This window comes from Rhinoraja longicauda, chromosome 18 (assembly GCF_053455715.1).
Source record: "Rhinoraja longicauda isolate Sanriku21f chromosome 18, sRhiLon1.1, whole genome shotgun sequence".
Lineage (NCBI taxonomy): Eukaryota > Metazoa > Chordata > Chondrichthyes > Rajiformes > Arhynchobatidae > Rhinoraja > Rhinoraja longicauda.
The window spans coordinates 16,560,940-16,582,223 of record NC_135970.1 but is presented as its reverse complement, the minus strand read 5'-3'; the positions used below and the strand labels follow the sequence as shown (position 1 = coordinate 16,582,223).

At 47.5% G+C, this 21,284-nt stretch overlaps 1 protein-coding gene across 1 annotated transcript in view; it reads right to left on the bottom strand.

Moving 5' to 3' along the window:
• Nucleotides 1–20,878, bottom strand: part of ptprja (protein tyrosine phosphatase receptor type Ja) — a 187,452-nt gene extending 166,574 nt beyond the window's left edge. The window contains exon 1 of the mRNA XM_078414890.1: nucleotides 20,801–20,878. Within this exon, the coding sequence (XP_078271016.1) occupies nucleotides 20,801–20,860 (60 nt within the window). The 5' untranslated portion in view covers nucleotides 20,861–20,878. The remainder of the gene's footprint in view (nucleotides 1–20,800) is intronic.
• Between the last annotated feature and the right edge of the window lie 406 nt (nucleotides 20,879–21,284).

Here is a 21,284-nt window from a genome sequence, read left to right as displayed (position 1 = left end):
ACTCCGTGTCTTTTTTTCATCTGCAGTTCCTCGAGTCTGAAGTTAACTAATAGTTCGAAATGAGACATTGGTCAGAATATTTCAAGCAGAGAAGTATTTCAGATAGCATCTTGCAGAGATTTATTCCAGAAATGAAGATAAATTAATTGCTTCACATTTCCAGAGGACTGTGGAAAATGAATAAAATAAGAATCAATTTGGTGTCAGATTCATGACAGTATGGAACAAGCTTACATTTCAAAAAGTACTCGAAAAAATAAAGCCTTCCCATCCCCCACTAAGCCTTCCTCCCTCTTCCTCGAAGTAGATCATTAAATGCAGAAAACAAGGAGCTGGAGGAACTCAGTGGGTCAGGCAGCAGCTGTGGAGAAATGGACGGGTGACAATTTAGGCTTAGATCCTCCTTCAATCCTGAATAGAAACATCATCTGTCCACTCCCTCCACAGATGCTGCCCGAGTTCTTTCAGCACTTTGTTTTTTGCTCGAGATTCTTTTACACAAGACTTTGATAATTCCTCCCCTCAGAGCAATTTTAAATGCCAGGACTCAATATGGGTCAGTAAACATTGGCATGGTAAGTGAATAAGACTTTTTTTCTATAAGACAGGAGATGGCCAGCAGAATTTTGGACGGAGCAAGTGAAGCTAGCCAGGAGAGCATCGTAAGTCAAGCCCAAGGGTAAAAGGCATGGGTGAAAGCTTCAGCAAATGAGCTGAGAAAGAGTTGGGGCCAGCAGTGGGTGGAATTAGATGGACCAGAAAGACTTTTATCTCTGGATTATGCATTAAACCATATTTGCAAGTAGTCTGCTTCAGCATGAGGCGAGGAATACAGCAAGGACCAAAAACAACCGAATCGTTTCTAAATCTTGACGTAGAAGACTTCACTGCTGATCCACAATTTGCATTTATAGAAGCAAGCAACGAATTAGAGACAGTGGGAGTAAAGAGAGGAAGTGGTGGCAGAGTAGAGCATTGTCAGCGTAAGAATGTAATGATGTGGTTTCTATAAATATTTTCAAGGTGCAACATTTAGGTAGAAGTCAGAAAGGGTACTCTGAAACAATGTAGAGAAAGGAAACGAAACTATTCAGCATACTCGTACAGCATACAATTGCAGAGATGAATAACAAACCAGACATGAACAATCAGTTCAATAAGGTTGACAGGGGGAACTGTTTCGAGAGGATTGGCTAGAGTGTCAAAAGCTGCAGAGAGGTCAAGGTGGATGAGGTAATAACATACAATGTGTCACGGTTCCACAGAGTGCGCTTGGAAATTTGCTGAGGGCTACCAGTACTGGGAGAGGGATGAAGACCCAATTGGATTGGGAATTGGAGTAAGATGAACATGATAGTGCATTGGGTGGCATTTTGGGGTGGGAGTCAGGGAGCAGATGTTGGAGATGAAACAGTAGCTCTGCAACACCGAGGAGTTGATTCGGGTTGTATTTGAGGGGTGATGACAGTAGTTTGAAGGGAAAAGGTTTGCTTTGTCTTGAAAAATGCAGTTGAGACCTGAGGGGCAAGAGAGGTTTTAAACAAACAGGATGGGAATCAGAGATGAAAGTGAGAAATGATTAAGCAAATCAATCATGATGAATATAGAGCCAAAGTCTAGGCAGCCAAATTTTTTTAATGCTTTTCTCGGTGACTTAAGGAAGTATTTCCTCAGAATAGACACAGAATGAAGTGGGATTAGAAGCACGAAGTGGAATGCAAAGCAGGAATAAATAAAAGGAAGTGATAGAAAATGGGTTATTAATCATTGACAGGATAGAAATGGTGGAGGCTATACAGGACGAAATGATTGAAAGAAATGGGGAAAGGAGGTTAAGGGAAAAACAGCCAAGGATAACAATAGTTAAGTTATTGCACCGCAAAGGAACCTCAAGAGAGATACTAATCTATGACACATCTTGAATATAATACAACTGCCAAGCCTCTTAAATGCAGCAGGAGACCTTGCCCCCTTATGAACATCAAGTGTAAATTTATAAACATTCTTACAATTTCATCAGCTCAGATCGCCATTACCTTGGCCAACTAAGACACTTAAGGAGCTCTTTGTCCAGTTATATTACCTTATTATAACCGATGGAAGGTTAGGTTGAGACTCTTAGATGGAGTTTAAATATCACATGGCATTTTGTCAAAGAGTAGGGGAGTTATCCCTGGGGTCCAAATCAATATTTAACTCTCAATCAACATCACAGATAATGATTATTAGTCATTATCAAAATGCTGTGTGTGCGAAAGGTTGCCCTGCAAAACTTGGTTGTCTCACATCAGTGACCACATTTGAAAACATCATGTTGTCTGTAAAAAGCATTGATACACCACAAAGCTGTGGAAGAGATGATAAGTAAAAGCCTTTCTTTCTCTATCTTAAGCCATAACACTAGTCACCAGGCCATTTATCCATTGAATTTCTACCAGGGCTATCAGACTGACATCAACATCCCAAAGAATTAGTAAATGGTTTACTTTCAGTATGTAAGATTTAACTGTGACACGTGGACTCAAATCCAGCCTAGGAGATGGAAATCTTTGCCTGCAGGCTTGAAAGAAACCCACATGAAATGCATTCAGGCCACTTCAATCATATTTTATACTTGCAGAAGGCTCAGAGGTTACTGAATGGTTGATTTAGTAAGTAGAAGAATTGACACTGCTGTAAATAGAAATCCTCTTTGAGGTTGACAGACAAAAGTAAAATAAGATATACACGACCACTAACTATGGTGTACTATCTGTAACAGCATCTCATTGGGGGTGAAATGCAATATTATAATGTTTGAGAAGAGGGTTGTTATGGTCACTGTGTCTCTTGAATGTGGTCTGCACTGCGATAAGAATTCAAGAACATGCCTGGTTTCCATTTGGTTTAAATATTTCTACCTAGACTGCCTGAATGGCCGAAACCTTATTGTGAAACTGTGACTCCTAGTCTAAACCTTCCATTAGGAGAAACACCTATCCTACATTCACCTTTGATAAGGTTCTGCATGATAGGCTGGAAGATTAGATTGCATGGCATCCAGCAAGAGCTAGCTGCCTGGATACAGAATTGACTTCATGGAAAGAATCAGAGGGTGGTGGTGGAACATTGTTTTTTGGACTGGAGGCCTGTGATCTGAGGTGTGCCTCAAGGATTGGTGCTGGGCCCATTGTTGCTTGTGGTTTATATCAACAATTTAGATTAGAAAGTACAAAAGAGTTTGCAGGTGGCATTACAGTAGGGGGTATTGTAGACAGTGAAGATGGTTATCAAAAATTACAGCAGGAACTTGATCAGCTGGGTAAGTGGGCTAAAGAATGGTGAATGGAGTTAAATACATAGGCATTAGGTGTTGCATTCTCAGAAGCCGAACCAGGCCTTCACTGTAAATGGTAGGGCCATGGCGAGTGTTGTAGAGCAGAGGGATACAGGAGTACAGGTACACAAATTCCTGAAAGAAGCGTCACAGGTAGATAGAATAGTAAAGAAGGTTTTTGGTACATTGGTTTTCATCAGTCAAGGTATTGAGTACCGTAGTCAAAGCGTTATATTATAACTAGACGGGTGTGCACCCACTAGGTGCAAATCTCTGCTGCAGGCGCGGTAATCCCCGTTGGGTGGAAACCTCTCCTGTGGGCCCGGCAACCCTCCCCAACTGACGATCCGTGGACCCTTTGCCAGCCGGGGAGTGACCTCCTGGGCCGTAAGCGGGCGAGGGGGGACAGGGAAGGGGAGAGGGAGCCACTCACCTCGGCCCCGTGCGGCCAGTGCTGCGGGCAGTGCGAGCCGTGGATCCGGAACGTCTCCTGCAGCTCGGCGGCGAAGGCCATCTTCTTTGACCCACTGCCGCCGCTCTGCACCATGGGAGGAAGGTCAGCCGCGGGGGCACGCCGGGAGAGGCGCCGGTCCTCCCGCTGGTCCTCTAGGCGGGGGGGGGGGGGGGGGGCATTTATTAAATTTTATAACGTTAATTGTTTTTAAAAAGTAACAAAACTTGATTTATTGAGACCGCGGGGGAATGGTGGGTAGGGTGGGCCTAAAATTGTTGGCTGTATTGGCTGTATTTCCAGAACAAATATCAAATATATCCATATCAGCCGGGTAAGTGGGGTAAAGAATGGTGAATGGAGTTAAATACATAGGTATGAGGTGTGGCATTGTCAGAGGCTGAACCAGGCCTTCACTGTAAATGGTCGAGCCTTGGCGAGTGTTGTAGAGTAGAGGGGTATAGGAGTACAAGTACACAATTTCCTGAAGGAAGCGTCACAGATAGAGAGAATTGTAAAGGAGGTTTTTGGTACATTGGGCTTCATCAGTCACACCTCCCCCCCTCCCTCCACCCCCCTTTACCTCCCTCCTCCCCCCCCCCCCACCCTCCTCCCAGGAGATAGATTTTAACTTTAAAATGTGAATAACTTTAAAAATATAACACCGATTTCAATGAAACTTCTTCCATTAGCACCAAAGGGACCACAGTGTGAGGTGGGCCTAAATTTGTCATGTTATCGTGTACCATTTTGGCTGTAGTTCAGGAACAAACAAGAGTTTTAGTATATAGATAGATTCGACAAAACATTGGTGAGGTCGCATTTAGAGAATTGCATTCAGTTTTGGTCACTCTGCTATAGGAAGGATGTCATTAAGTTGGAAAGAGTGCAGAGAAGATTTATGAAGATGTTGCCAGGACTTGATGGCCTTAGTTATTGGGAGAGATTGGGCAAGCTAGGACTTTAATTACGTGGAGTGCAGGAGGCTAAGGGGAGATCTTATAGAGGTGTACAAAGTCACGAGGGGAATAGATAGGGTGACTGCTTTGGGTATTTTACCCAGGGCAGGGGAATTAAGAACCAGAGGACATAAATTTAAGGTGAGAGGGGAAAGATTTCAGATGAACCAGAGAAGCAACTTTGTCACTCAGAAATGAACTGGCGTAGTGGGTATTTAGGGAGATACAACAACAACTTTTAAAAGACACTTGGACAGGTACATGGAATGGAATGTTGAGAGGGATCTGGACCAAATGTGAACAAACGGGACAAAGTTAGATGGGGCATCCTCGTCAGCATAGTTGTGCTATATGGCTCTATGATTTTCTATACACTCCGTTAGCCTATGATAATTTGGTATATTTCAACATCATCTTTGACCTAGGACTTAGCACCCAGCTTTGCAACTGGATCCTTGACTTCCTGACCCATTGACTGCAAAGCAAGGAAAGGAAGCAAAACATCCTCCACAATAATTCTCAACCTCAGTGCCCTGCCAGGCTATATCCGCAGCCCCTTACTATATCTCCTTTACACTCACGACTGCATGGCTAAATTCTGCTCTAACTCCATTTATGAACTTGCAGATTACATCACTGTAGTGGCCCAATCTCGATCCATAACTAGGCAGAATACAGAAAGGAGATAGAGAGCCTAGGCGCATGGTGTCATGACATCAGCGTCTCCCTCACATCAGTGAAATGAAGGAACTGGTCATCGACATCAGGAAGTGGGAGGGAATACACAGCACAGTCTGCGTCAACCGTGGTCGAGAGCCAACATGGTCGAGAGCCACAACCTCCGAGTTAGAAACATCACCAACTATTTGAGCTGGTCCAATTACATCAATTGTATGGGAAAGAAAGCACAACAGTGCCTCTAATTCCTTAAAATATGAAGGAACTGTGGCATATCCCCAATGACCCTCACTGATTTCTACAGATGGAGCAGAGAAGGCATCCCATTACGTTGCATCACAGCTGGGTGTGGCAATTGCTCTGCCCAAGACTGCAAGGAACTGCAGAGAGTTGTGGACATAGCCCGGTCCATCACATGTCCATCCAGGACCACTGACACACTAAACATCCTCTCTTCTCCCCTATCCCGTCAGGCAGAAGATGCAAAAGCATGTACCACCAGACTAAAGAACAGTTTCTTTGCTACTGTTATCAGAACTTTCAACAATTCTCTCGTAAGCTAAGGATATACTCTTGATCTTCCAATATATCTCATTGTGGTTCCTACACATTTTTTAAAAGCTGTACTTTCTCTACAGCTGTATATTATGCACTTTACTTTCTCATTTACACTACATGTCGTACTCAGGTGTGGTATGAATCTTCCTGAATCGTACACTAAATAAGGTTTTGCACTCTGTCTCGGTACACATAACAAAAATAAACCAAGACTGGATGTTTCTGAAACAAACTAGAAAGCCAAATGACACAAAATTGTTTTATTTGAACATTAAGTGCAAAAGACAGAAAGGGGGGGATGAGAGGAAGGGGGGGGGGTGAGAGGAAGGGGAGGAGGAGAGAAATGGGGGAGGGGGAGAAATGGGGGGAGGAGAGAAATGAGGGGGGAGGAGAAATGGTGGGAGGAGGAGAAATGGGGGGGAGAGGAGAAATGGGGGGGGGAGGAGAAATGGGGGGGGAGGAGAAATGGGGGGGGAGGAGAAATGGGGGGGGAGGAGAAATGGGGGGGAGGAGAAATGGGGGGGAGAGGAGAAATGGGGGGGAGAGGAGAAATGGGGGGGAGAGGAGAAATGGGGGGGAGGAGAAATCGGGGGGGGAGGAGAAATCGGGGGGGAGGAGAAATCGGGGGGGGAGGAGAAATCGGGGGGGAGGAGAAATCGGGGGGGGAGGAGAAATCGGGGGGGGAGGAGAAATCGGGGGGAGGAGAAATGGGGGGGGAGGAGAAATGGGGGGGGGAGGAGAAATGGGGGGGAGGAGAAATGGGGGGGGAGGAGAAATGGGGGGGAGGAGAAATGGGGGGGAGGAGAAATGGGGGGGAGGAGAAATGGGGGGGAGGAGAAATGGGGGGGAGGAGAAATGGGGGGGAGGAGAAATGGGGGGGGAGGAGAAATGGGGGGGGAGGAGAAATGGGGGGGAGGAGAAATGGGGGGGAGGAGAAATGGGGGGGAGGAGAAATGGGGGGGGAGGAGAAATGGGGGGGAGGAGAAATGGGGGGGAGGAGAAATGGGGGGGGAGGAGAAATGGGGAGAGAGAAGTGGGGAGAGAGAAATGGGGGGGAGAGAGATGGGGGGAGAGAGATGGGGGGAGAGAGGAGAGATGGGGGGAGAGAGGAGAGATGGGGGGAGAGGAGAGATGGGGGGAGAGGAGAGATGGGGGGGGGGAAATGTGGGGGGGGGAGATGGGGGGGGGAGAGATGGGGGGGAGAGATGGGGGGGAGAGATGGGGGGAGAGATGGGGGGGAGAGATGGGGGGGAGAGATGGGGGGGAGAGATGGGGGGGAGAGATGGGGGGGAGAGATGGGGGGGAGAGATGGGGGGGAGAGATGGGGGGGAGAGATGGGGGGGAGAGATGGGGGGAGAGATGGGGGGGAGAGATGGGGGGGAGAGATGGGGGGGAGAGATGGGGGGGAGAGATGGGGGGGAGAGATGGGGGGGAGAGATGGGGGGGAGAGATGGGGGGGAGAGATGGGGGGGGGAGATGGGGGGGGGAGATGGGGGGGGGAGAGATGGGGGGGAGAGATGGGGGGGAGAGATGGGGGGGGAGAGATGGGGGGGAGAGATGGGGGGGAGAGATGGGGGGGAGAGATGGGGGGGAGAGATGGGGGGGAGAGATGGGGGGGGAGAGATGGGGGGGAGAGATGGGGGGGAGAGATGGGGGGGAGAGATGGGGGGGAGAGATGGGGGGGAGAGATGGGGGGGAGAGAAATGGGGGGGAGAGAAATGGGGGGGAGAGAAATGGGGGGGAGAGAAATGGGGGGAGAGAAATGGGGGGGAGAGAAATGGGGGGGAGAGAAATGGGGGGGAGAGAAATGGGGGGGAGAGAAATGGGGGGGAGAGAAATGGGGGGGAGAGAAATGGGGGGGAGAGAAATGGGGGGGAGAGAAATGGGGGGGAGAGAAATGGGGGGGAGAGAAATGGGGGGGAGAGAAATGGGGGGGAGAGAAATGGGGGGGAGAGAAATGGGGGGAGAGAAATGGGGGGGAGAGAAATGGGGGGGAGAGAAATGGGGGGGAGAGAAATGGGGGGGAGAGAAATGGGGGGGAGAGAAATGGGGGGGAGAGAAATGGGGGGGAGAGAAATGGGGGGGAGGGGGGAGAGAAATGGGGGGGAGAGAAATGGGGGGGAGAAATGGGGGGGAGAAATGGGGGGGAGAAATGGGGGGGAGAAATGGGGGGGAGAAATGGGGGGGGAGAATGGGGGGGGGGAATGGGGGGGGGAATGGGGGGGGGGGAAATGGGGGGGGGGGGAAATGGGGGGGGAGAGAAATGGGGGGGAGAGAAATGGGGGGGAGAGAAATGGGGGGGAGAGAAATGGGGGGGAGGGAAATGGGGGGGAGAGAAATGGGGGGGAGAGAAATGGGGGGGAGAGAAATGGGGGGGAGAGAAATGGGGGGGAGAGAAATGGGGGGGAGAGAAATGGGGGGAGAGAAATGGGGGGGAGAGAAATGGGGGGGAGAGAAATGGGGGGGAGAGAAATGGGGGGGGAGAGAAATGGGGGGGAGAGAAATGGGGGGGAGAGAAATGGGGGGGAGAGAAATGGGGGGGAGAGAAATGGGGGGGAGAGAAATGGGGGGGAGAGAAATGGGGGGGAGAGAAATGGGGGGGAGAGAAATGGGGGGGAGAGAAATGGGGGGGAGAGAAATGGGGGGGAGAGAAATGGGGGGGAGAGAAATGGGGGGGGAGAGAAATGGGGGGGAGAGAAATGGGGGAGAGAGAAATGGGGGAGAGAGAAATGGGGGGGAGAAATGGGGGGGAGAGAAATGGGGGGGAGAGAAATGGGGGGGAGAGAAATGGGGGGGAGAGAAATGGGGGGGGAGAGAAATGGGGGGGGAGAGAATGGGGGGGAGAGAAATGGGGGGGAGAGAAATGGGGGGGAGAGAAATGGGGGGGAGAGAAATGGGGGGGGAGAGAAATGGGGGGGGAGAGAATGGGGGGAGAGAAATGGGGGGGAGAGAAATGGGGGGGAGAGAAATGGGGGGGGAGAGAAATGGGGGGGAGAGAATTGGGGGGGAGAGAAATGGGGGGGGAGAGAAATGGGGGGGAGAGAAATGGGGGGGTGAGAAATGGGGGGGAGAGAAATGGGGGGGAGAGAAATGGGGGGGAGAGAAATGGGGGGGAGAGAAATGGGGGGGAGAGAAATGGGGGGGAGAGAAATGGGGGGGAGAGAAATGGGGGGGAGAGAAATGGGGGGGGAGAGAAATGGGGGGGAGAGAAATGGGGGGGGAGAGAATGGGGGGGGAGTGAATGGGGGGGAGAGAAATGGGGGGGGGGAGAGAATGGGGGGGGGAGAAATGTGGGGGGGAGAAATGTGGGGGGGGGAGAAATGTGGGGGGGGGGAGAAATGTGGGGGGGAGAGAAATGGGGGGGAGAGAAATCGGGGGGAGAGAAATCGGGGGGAGAGAAATCGGGGGGAGAGAAATGGGGGGGAGAGAAATGGGGGGGAGAGAAATGGGGGGGAGAGAAATGGGGGGGAGAGAAATGGGGGGGAGAGAAATGGGGGGGAGAGAAATGGGGGGGAGAGAAATGGGGGGGAGAGAAATGGGGGGGAGAGAAATGGGGGGGAGAGAAATGGGGGGGAGAGAAATGGGGGGGGAGAAATGGGGGGGGAGAAATGGGGGGGGAGAAATGGGGGGGGAGAGAAATGGGGGGGAGAGAAATGGGGGGGGGGAGAGAAATGGGGGGGGGAGAGAAATGGGGGGGGGGGAGAGAAATGGGGGGGGGGGGAGAGAAATGGGGGGGGGGGGAGAGAAATGGGGGGGGGGAGAGAAATGGGGGGGGAGAGAAATGGGGGGGGGAGAGAAATGGGGGGGGGAGAGAAATGGGGGGGGGAGAGAAATGGGGGGGGAGAGAAATGGGGGGGGAGAGAAATGGGGGGGGAGAGAAATGGGGGGGAGAGAAATGGGGGGGAGAGAAATGGGGGGGAGAGAAATGGGGGGGGAGAGAATGGGGGGGGAGAGAAATGGGGGGAGAGAAATGGGGGGGAGAGAAATGGGGGGGAGAGAAATGGGGGGAGAGAAATGGGGGGGAGAGAAATGGGGGGAGAGAAATGGGGGGGGAGAGAAATGGGGGGAGAGAAATGGGGGGAGAGAAATGGGGGGGGGAGAGAAATGGGGGGGGGAGAGAAATGGGGGGGGGAGAGAAATGGGGGGGGAGAGAAATGGGAGGGGAATGGGGGGGGGAAGAAATGGGGGGGACAATGGGGGAGGGAGGAGAGAGAGGGGAGGGAGGAGAGAGAGGGGGGAGGGAGGAGAGAGAGAGGGGGAGGGAGGAGAGAGAGGGGGAGGGAGGGAGAGAGAGAGGGGGAGGGAGGGAGAGAGAGAGGGGGAGGGAGAGAGAGAGGGGGAGGGAGAGAGAGAGGGGGAGGGAGAGAGAGAGGGGGAGGGAGAGAGAGAGGGGGAGGGAGAGAGAGAGGGGGAGCGGGAGAGAGAGAGGGGGAGCGGGAGAGAGAGAGGGGAGCGGGAGAGAGAGAGGGGGAGCGGGAGAGAGAGGGGGAGCGGGAGAGAGGGGAGGGAGAGAGAGAGGGGGAGGGAGAGAGAGAGGGGGAGAGAGAGAGAGGGGGAGGGAGAGAGAGAGGGGAGGGAGAGAGAGAGGGGAGGGAGAGAGAGAGGGGAGGGAGAGAGAGAGGGGGAGGGAGAGAGAGGGGGGGAGGGAGAGAGAGGGGGGAGGGAGAGAGAGGGGGGAGGGAGAGAGAGAGGGGGAGGGAGAGAGAGAGGGGGAGGGAGAGAGAGGGGGGGAGGGAGAGGGAGAGGGGGAGGGAGAGAGAGAGGGGGAGGGAGAGAGAGAGGGGGAGGGGAGAGAGAGGGGGAGGGGAGAGAGAGGGGGAGGGGAGAGAGAGGGGGAGGGGAGAGAAAGGGGGAGGGGAGAGAAAGGGGGAGGGGAGGGAAAGGGGGAGGGGAGAGAAAGGGGGAGGGAGAGAGAAAGGGGGAGGGAGAGAGAAAGGGGGAGGGAGAGAGAAAGGGGGAGGGAGAGAGAAAGGGGGAGGGAGAGAGAAAGGGGGAGGGAGAGAGAAAGGGGGAGGGAGAGAGAAAGGGGGAGGGAGAGAGAAAGGGGGAGGGAGAGAGAAAGGGGGAGGGAGAGAGAAAGGGGGAGGGAGAGAGAAAGGGGGAGGGAGAGAGAAAGGGGGAGGGAGAGAGAAAGGGGGAGGGAGAGAGAAAGGGGGAGGGAGAGAGAAAGGGGGAGGGAGAGAGAAAGGGGGAGGGAGAGAGAAAGGGGGAGGGAGAGAGAAAGGGGGAGGGAGAGAGAAAGGGGGAGGGAGAGAGAAAGGGGGAGGGAGAGAGAAAGGGGGAGGGAGAGAGAAAGGGGGAGGGAGAGAGAAAGGGGGAGGGAGAGAGAAAGGGGGAGGGAGAGAGAAAGGGGGAGGGAGAGAGAAAGGGGGAGGGAGAGAGAAAGGGGGAGGGAGAGAGAAAGGGGGAGGGAGAGAGAAAGGGGGAGGGAGAGAGAAAGGGGGAGGGAGAGAGAAAGGGGGAGGGAGAGAGAAAGGGGGAGGGAGAGAGAAAGGGGGAGGGAGAGAGAAAGGGGGAGGGAGAGAGAAAGGGGGAGGGAGAGAGAAAGGGGGAGGGAGAGAGAAAGGGGGAGGGAGAGAGAAAGGGGGAGGGAGAGAGAAAGGGGGAGGGAGAGAGAAAGGGGGAGGGAGAGAGAAAGGGGGAGGGAGAGAGAAAGGGGGAGGGGGAGAGAAAGGGGGAGGGGGAGAGAAAGGGGGAGGGGGAGAGAAAGGGGGAGGGGGAGAGAAAGGGGGAGGGGGAGAGAAAGGGGGAGGGGGAGAGAAAGGGGGAGGGGGAGAGAAAGGGGGAGGGGGAGAGAAAGGGGGAGGGGGAGAGAAAGGGGGAGGGGAGAGAAAGGGGGAGGGGGAGAGAAAGGGGGAGGGGGAGAGAAAGGGGGAGGGGGAGAGAAAGGGGGAGGGGGAGAGAAAGGGGGAGGGGGAGAGAAAGATTGAACAAATCTGAAACATGCCAAAAGTAATAGACCAGGGTGATCAGGTTCCACCCATCCTTTTCTTAAAATATTTCTGTCGTGATTAGAACCGGTCTGGCTATTTATAGACATGTATTTTACACCCAGAATGGTCACAGATGGTCTGTTTTCCACGCTTCCTCTTTTCGCACTCTCTAAACCGATGTGGTTCATATGATATTTATAAAAGGGTCACAATCTAAACAATCTATAAATACCACCAATCAATTTTCCACTGATGAGTAACAGTACATAAGAGACCCCACCAAAATCATCTGCCAGATAGTTGTGATGAAAACAGAAAAATCATTCCATATATCACCATTCATTAGTGATTCACAGATATATGAAATTATGAAACCATTCAAATTTGTTTTATCTACCATTTACTTAAAAAAACTTTGGCATGTGTTGTTTTGTACATAGGCCATTTAAAATCAAACCTTTCAGGCACTTGAAGATTTAAATTGAGTTGCAGATGGGAAACATAATAAACTTAAAGTTTTTACCACAACCAGAATATTTAAAGTTCAGCTACTGAAAGGCCTATTAATATTTCCAGCATAACCTGTATTTATTTTGTTAGCTAGTATTAAAAGCTTATTTTCTTTATCCAGCTCCAGATTGTTGAAGTTTTTTTTTAAATGACTGGATTTACAAACTCTTAAATTAGCAACATATCGGCACATGCTGACTGACATTGGTTACTTTTTTTAACATTAATTAAACCGAGTTATTTTGAAATCAGCTTCAGAACGTCTGTTGCCCTGATGGCAATTGCTGATACAGTCTTTACAATTGGACACAACCACTTACATTGTTCCAGGCAGCATCGATCCAGGGTAGCAAAAGGTTTATTCTGTGTACACAGGTACTCTCAGGACCAAACTCGCCAAAACCATTGGCAAGCTGCTCACCAAACTAATGACATTGTGTTCAATGATGAACTTCTGTGATTCTCAAAAGACCCTGTTGCATAGTATTCCTTTCGTGATTTTGTGAGCCAGACCAGTAAATCGTTAACAGTGAATCTCAGGAAGTCAGGTTCAGTGTTAGAAAACCAAACACCAAAGCTTTGTTTCTGAAAAAGCGTCCCGACCCAAAATATTACGAGAGATGGACACAAAGTGCTGGAGTAACTCAGCGTGTCAGGTGGCATCCCTGAAAAAAAAAGATGAGTGACGTTTCTGGTCGGGACCCTTCTTCAGACTGACAGTAGGGGGTGGGGATGTTGAAGAGCTGGAGGTGAGACAAGCACCAGTTCCTACCAGGGCTGGCCACAAGTGACCTCAGGCAGGGCAGAGCCTTGGTAGGCCCATTGTAGGCCTGGGGAGGTGTAATCTCAAGAGGGAAACAACGTGGAGACTGGAACAGGTGAAACGATTAGGGTGGAGGAAGGAGGCAAGATGGGGAGGGGAGGAGAGTGTACTTTGAAGTAACTTAAAATTAGAGAATTCAACACCCCCTGCTTTCAGTCTGAGGAAGGGTACTGACCCGAAACATCACTCATCCATTTCCTCCAGAGATGCCTCCTAACCCGCTACGGTACGCTAGCACTTTGTGTCTATCTTTGGTAAGAAACAGCACCTGCAGTTCTTTGTTTCTAAGAAATATTACCAATCCATGTAAACCAGAGATGCTGCCTAACCTTGTGGAGTTACCCCACTACTTTGTGATGATATTTGTTCCTTTAACACTGGCCTGGTATGTTACCTCAGCGGCATTTTCTATTCCAAAAGGATCAGTTTCAGGTGGCACAATCCATCTAAAAGCCAGATAAAAAAGGCCCACAAAGGGCACGGCAGGATCTGTGAATAAAATAAATTATACCAACTCTGGAGGAATTATCAAAATTTGACGAGAAATATATATTTATAATGACAATTTGTGAAGGGAGACATCAAGTCAGTAAATTTAGAACAGGCAACACAGAACCTGCCATTCTTGCAACAAACTTGAGAAATATCTGGACTTTCTCACTTTTCTCTTACCTTCAATAATAATTTTGCAATTAAGATCTTTCTGCTAAATCTTACGTTTGACTGCTTACGTCCGCCAGACATGCGACGTTGGCTGGACCTGGTAACTCCCACTGCCAGTGAAACCACTCTTCCCACTTCATTATCGTAAGGGTTCAGACAAATTGTAAAGCAGTTTGTGAAATTCAAAATAGACAGCAAGCGGCAGACAACATCTATACAAATGATTGGAAGGATCTATGGAAAGAAAAATGATCGAAAATGTTTGCTCCTTCCACGGGTGCTGCCTGAATTGTTGAATGCTTCCAATATGCTACTTTTAGCAATACAATGAGTCTGAAAAAGTGACCCGGCCCTAACATTGATTGTCCATTCCCTCCGCAGATGTGGCCATGCCAGCTGAGTCATAATAGAGTCATACAGGACGGAAATAGGCCCTCCGGCCCAACTTGCCCTTGCTGACAAAGATGCCCCCTCTACACAAGTCCCATCTGCACATATTCCTCCAAACCTTCCTATCTATGTACCTGTCCAAATGTCTTTTAAATGTTATAGTTGAAATTCTGCTCCTCCAGCACTTTGTGTTTTGCACAAGATTTCAACATCGATGGTTCCTTTTGCCTTCATGGTCTATTTTTATAGAGCTGTGGGTTTGCTGGGACAACTCATTAAACGTGTCAAATAAATTGGCCAGACTAAGTAAAAGTGGACAGTTTTAATCCCTTATTACAACAATCCACATTTGTAAGGAATAGTACCTCCTGGTCCATCAATAACAGCAATAAATAACTTTGAGCAGATGTTGTAAGTCGATTCACATCATCATATTCGTGTTTAATATTCCTCATAAAATCGACCTCCTACTATTTATGTTAACCAACTCAGTCTCTAAATAATCCATTGGGTTGTTGAAATCATCACCTCGAACTTGAGTCTGCAGTTCAAACTGGGCTCTTGAGAACCACCCTTAATGCATATATTATTACATCCTTAATGAATGTTATTTACTTATTTTATAAAACCAACATCCATATTTTCTGCAAATGTGTTCCCATTTCTGGATGACAAACCTTCAAAATCATTCCCACTTGAAAATCATACTGAGATGTCTTACTTCCAACCTTCCTGACCCAGCTCACAACTTCACTCTACCAACATTTTGCTACGCGTGTCCCTCTGCCCAATCATCCACAGCTCCTTTATCGATGATGTTCTGCCATTGTGAAGTCAGAAATGGCAATGCATGCAGCTGAATGCACGACGCTCAGTTTCAGTTGCTCAGATAATGAAATAATTCATGCTTACATGCAACACGACTTCTAACACACAGAGGCTAACAATCCTTTTTGTACACTAGAGCCTGGCTGTGTCACTCTGCAGAAAGAAAGAGTCAAACCAAATGACGTTCAATATAATTGACATCCATATATTCCTGTGTGGGGAGGGTCAATGAGCTATTGGCAAGAAACTCAACCAGATAGCCCACACAAAAACCTTGATTACAAGAGCAAATCAGAGGCTGGGCATCCTGGATCAAGTGCAACATATCCGTTCTCCACAACATTTTTCTCAAGTTGGACTGGCGCTCTTTCACAATAAGCACCCTCTGCCATCAGCACACCAGGGCTTCAATATGTACAATCTACAAAAATATATTGCACCAATTTGCCTGGCTGTTTTCGACAGAACTCCCCTATCTGAAAACTGTACCACTTCTTTGATTTAAAGCATGTTGAGATATCCCAAAGTCGTGAAAGGTGCCAAATAATTATCAGACTCTCCTCTTGCACAGAAAAAGCAAGGCCAGATAAAATAAGATGAAGAACTAGTTGATAAGATGTGGCGATTTTAAAAGTCAGTAGATTTAGTGAAATCAAACTGTTTCACAGAGAAATCTGTCAGACCACAAATTTTAACCTCGCTTTTAATATCTTGTATAAATAAAGTTTTAACTCTAAATCAGGACAACTGAGTGTCAGAAAATTAATAATGAATGAACCGTGGTTAAAGGACGTGTCAGGCTGTAATCATTCTTTATCCTCTGAGGAAATATTATAACTCTTGAGTGCAAGCAGTACCTGGTGTCAATAAAATGATGGTGTTAGGCACTGATCAATTTAATTGACACAAACAATCTGTACAGTGAGCAAGATGCAAATGAGGAGAAACTACTCTAGTGTTCAATTCCATCTTTGGCAACAGGTAAAATTCAGACTAAACTGTTTAATAATTTGCTGTCTTGAACACACAAACCATGACAAGTCATTAATCAATAAATGTCCACTCATCCAAAAACATGCTGATGATCCCATCGTCAGAAAATAAATGAATACCGCAGGATATCTGTTAGCCCAAAAGCGAGCTTCTTTAGTTGCCTATTGACATCAGCTGGCCACATCCGTATACATGAGAATTTCAACCTAAATCCTCCCTCTTCCCCACAAACTCAACAATTTAAGGATGATAAACTGGGACTGGTGTGACCCCCCCCCCCCCAGTAAGAACAGAATAGCAGCACCCAAATTCTATTATTAAATGCAAGATTCTGAGGTGATAACTGAATTGTTTAGGGGTGTTCCTTTGTGTTGCCCAAATGGTTTCTGAGGGCAGCAAAGGACAAAGGAAATAGAACAACATTTGCCTTAGATCACGGCCGGACTTATTTGTTGATATTTAATGTATGGTTGTCGCAGGTAAGTTGCCTAACTATCTTCTAAAACATGGAGAGACCAGAGAACGTGCTAAACAAAAATTCAACATGTTGAATGTCCATTAACTCCTGCAAGTACAATTCAATAAACCTGAAACTCATGAAGGCATCTAAATTTATTAATACTGTGTAATGCCAAAGAAGCTAGCCCAAACCTCTATTACTGGCCAATATAAGAGTTTTAAAAGTATAAGAATTATAATGCATTAAATTAGGTCATAATGATTAAGCATGGTATAAGCACAGTCCATTTGTCCCGACTCACTTGTGCTGGTGTTTACACATTACACAAAATTAACATCTTCCTAACCCTCTCCATGAAACCCACCTATTAATCCCTTCTAATCCTTCCCGTTAATTATTTCTACTTGCCTCACCTATTCCTCATGGTCATTTGTTTTACATCCCTACCACCAATTACAAGATCCCTCAAAGGATAAGTTACATTTATGAATCAAAGGCTTGGACTTGTGCATAAGTGGCAATTTTCTTTACATTGTCTTCTTATCAATTGTTAAAGAATTGTCAGTCTTAATGACCTTTAACACATTATCTCTCTGCTGCCTTATTTCTATAGGAACGAGTCCCACTGTTCAACTTTTTCTTGCAAGTATATCCTTCCAGTTCCGGTACAATTATTTTTAGCACCTTCATCAGCCCACCTACATATATTTTTAAATGAGTCCAGAAATGCAGACAGTTCTTCAAACGAGGTCTAATCAACGTCTAACAGAACATCCTTGCATTTCAGTTCCATCTCCTCGGAAATAAACAACTCTGATTTGGTTTCCTTTTTAAAAATTACCATAAAACTGCATTGCTACTTTTCATGGCGCACATGCGCCTCTAAATTTCATTGCTTCTCTGCCAGTTTAGACATCATTTCTTCCACCTAGTTAGAAGACAGGAACAGGCCCTTGAGATGAGCATGAACGATCAACTAATCTCTGCAAATGATCGATATCCCTCCACATCAATCTGCCTCTCTAAAAGCCTCTTAAATGCCACGATCATCTCTGCCCCCACCACCACCCCTGGCAGCACATTCCAGGCACCCACAAATACTTGCCCTGCACAACTCCTTATAACATTGTCTCTTTTACACGTAAGCTATGTCCTCTAGCATTTGACATTTCCACCATGGCAGGTTCTGACTTTCTACTCTATCTATGCCTCTCATAATTTTATGTACTTCCATGAAGGCTCCCCTCAGCCTCTGACACTCCAATTTTCTCCAACCACCATCTAATCCACGGAACATTCTGGTAAACCTCTTCCAAATCCACTTCAAAACCTCCACATCCTTCCTGTAACGGGTGACCAGAATTGCATACGATACTCCAAATGCGGCCTAACCAAAGTCCTGTACAGGTGCAACATGACCTCCTGACTCTTACACACATTATTCCAATCGATGAAGGTAAGCATACATCTTTTTTACCACTCTAACTACTGCGCTGTCATTTTCAGGGCGCTCTGGTCTTGGACCTCAAGATTCTTTGTACATTGTTCTTCCAAGCAAAATGCATGATGTGATAAATGAAATACAATATATGTCCATTCTGGAAGTTTATCAATATCGTCTATTATTTTGTCACAGAATGTTTCGTAAAGTGTTGTGCAGACCAAGTCGTAAAGTGCTCTTTACCTTTCAGATTCTAGGATTAAGAGATAGTATGACATACCTTAAAATCACACCAGGAAAGAGTAATCAGTATGAGTAATGAAACCCAATAAATAAAAAGGAATCTGAATAGGCTACTGTGATGTAAATAGTGAATAGCAACTCCACCTTTCTACTGTTAATTTAGCCAGTCACTTTTGGACTTTAGAGGTAGAGAGTGGAAACATGCCCTTCGGCCCACTAAGTTCATGCCAACCATCGATCACCTTGTACACACTAGTACTATCCTACACACTAGGGAACATTTTTACAATTTTATTTACAGAAGCCAATTAACCTACAAAGCTGTATATCTTTCGAGTGTGGGAGGAAACTGGAGTACCCGGAGGAAACCCATGCAGTCACAGGGAGAACGTACAAACTCTCTGCAGACAGCTCCTGTAGTCAGGATCGAACCCGGGTCTCCAGCGTTGTAAGGCAGCAACTCTACTGCTGCGTCACTGTGCCGCCCGTCACTATACAATATGAATATTTATATATTACCAGACTAACCTTTGGCCTTTTTGTGCCACTGAACTGGAATGCACATAAATGGCACTGTTTAACTAAATAATCTTAATAATTCCACTTGAATGGCGAAATTCATATCTTGTTTGCGATTTTTTACTTTGTGACAGTGAGTTAATTTTAATTGGGAAGAGTGGCCCTCAGGACAACCAGCGAAGTGCCTAACACTGCAAAAACTAGACCTGACTTTGCAGTCATGCAAAACTACAATTAATTTTACAAAAGAAAATTGTTAATTAAATATAGTTGATGTAGAATTGCCCTCTCTATCATCCGGGGTTTTGATTGAATGTGACATTATTTCAGTCAGTGTCTGGTTTGGATTACTACTTCTAAAAGGAAGTAAACCTTCATAATTTCTAGTCCATTTATCCAACAATAATCAAAGGTGGTTGGAGAGGTTCACAGCCCTGCTTAGAAGCAGTTAGTCATAATGGTGTTGTAGATCATTACCCATGAAATTGATAAGGTGTTAGTCCATCACGACCACATCTCAACTGCTTTTGGAATGCATTCACATTGAGAACAGCCATTACATTTTAAGAAATGCAATGTCTAATATAGAATAAAAATATGGAATAAAGGCAATATCGTGCTTTTTTTCTGGAATTTAAAAAAATAAATTCCATTCATTAAATCAGCGACTAAATTAAATGCTTTCAAGCAAAATATTTTATTAGACCCTCAATGATGTCGTCAGAAACCAAGAACAGATAGATGTCGGATGACAGTTACCAAATGTTACAAAATGTAAGTAGGATACTTTACCCACTGCCTGTTTTGCTGGAATAGAAGTCAGATGGAGCAACATTACTGAAGAATGGCACAGCAGATTCCTCAAAGCAAAAAAAAACAAATTGCTGGGGGAACTCAGCGGGTTAAACAGAATCGGAGTGGCACATTGGCACAGCTGGTAGGGCTTGCTGCCTCACAGCACCAGACACCCAAATTCAATCCTGACCTCGGGTGCTGTCTGTGTGGAGTTTGCACGTTTTGCGTGGGTTTCCTCTGGGTGCCTCGGTTTCCTCACACATCCCAAAGACAAGCTGATTTGTAGGTTAATTCGCCTCTGTAAATTGTCCCTGATGTGTAAGGAGTAGATGTAAAAGTGAACTAACGTAGAACGTGTTGGTCGGCACGCAGCCTTCAGTTGGAGTGCCAAAGGGCCTGTTTCCATGCTTTCAATCAATGGTGGCAAAGAGGTCGCCAACATTCCGGGTCATAACCCTCCTGATGTAGCGTCTCAACCCAAAATGTTGATTATCCTTTTTCCTCCACAGATGTTGCTTAACCCACTGAGTTCATCCAGCAGCTCATTTCTTGCTTCAGATTCTAACATCTGCAGTCCCTTGTCCTTAAAATTACCCTAAAATACACCTGATCCTCAAAATTAGATTGGAATTCACACCAAGATATGGGAGGCGAACATCCATAGACTTAGTTCAGTTATTTCTGAATGTTGGAAGTCACAGTGGAAAACGTCACGTTTTCAAAAGATATTTACATTTGACATATTTACATATTTACATGTTACATAAACAACCAACTACATTTCTAAAATGTTTAAAAAAAACACATTATCTGCTAAACCCTGGTTAACTTCCTTATGTATCTATTAATGTTGTAATGTTTTGCTGGAACAGGTCAAACACGGAAACGTTGGATTACAGGGTTAGTTCCAGTCGTAAATTGGAATTTGCAGTCATGGGTGTATCAAATTAAATCATAATTGTAATTGTGTAATACATGAACGTCAAGATAATTCCGAAAGAACTTAACAACCCCTCGGCGTCAGGGCCCAGGAAGGACTCAACACTGGACCAGAAAAGACTTCGGCCGGGCTATCTCTGTCCACATCGGCAGCACTTCGTGGAGCAGTGAAGGTAGGTAGTCAGGCATCTCGACAGGTGCACAGTCCTACTCAGGTCGGTCAGCACACATACCCACCCACCCCCTTCTCCTCCTCTCTGGGTGCCTTCAGTAATCAGCTCTCAATTCACAATATCCTCACCTGAAATAAGAAGACGCTGCCCAACAGCAACAACGGAGCCTTCCACCAACTCGGTGCCATCTCATCCAGGAAACAGAACTTTCATTCCACCTTTCGCCTTCAGTGTAACTTCATTCGCGGCAGCAGCAGCAGCGGCGGCGGCGGCGGCGGCGACTTTGTTAACTTTTCTTTCTGAGCGGGAGGGCGAGGGGTAAAGAACAGACGTGTTTCGTTTCAAAAATAATCACTCAATGGAAGGGCGTAACAACACACTCCCGAGTTGCGTCTGTGGGCACCGACCTGCACTGGCAGTCAGAAGGAAGAAGGTTTAGTGCAAGGAGAGGGTGGGGCCGGGCCGGGCCGGCGCTCCGAGACGTCAGAGAGGCAGGGCGGGCAGTACTGACCTGCTGCAAGTTCAGGCAGCGGCCGGACCAGCCAAGCTTTTCATTTACCTGAAACTTCACCCCAAAAAGCCTGACATAGAAACACGGTGCAGGAGTAGGCC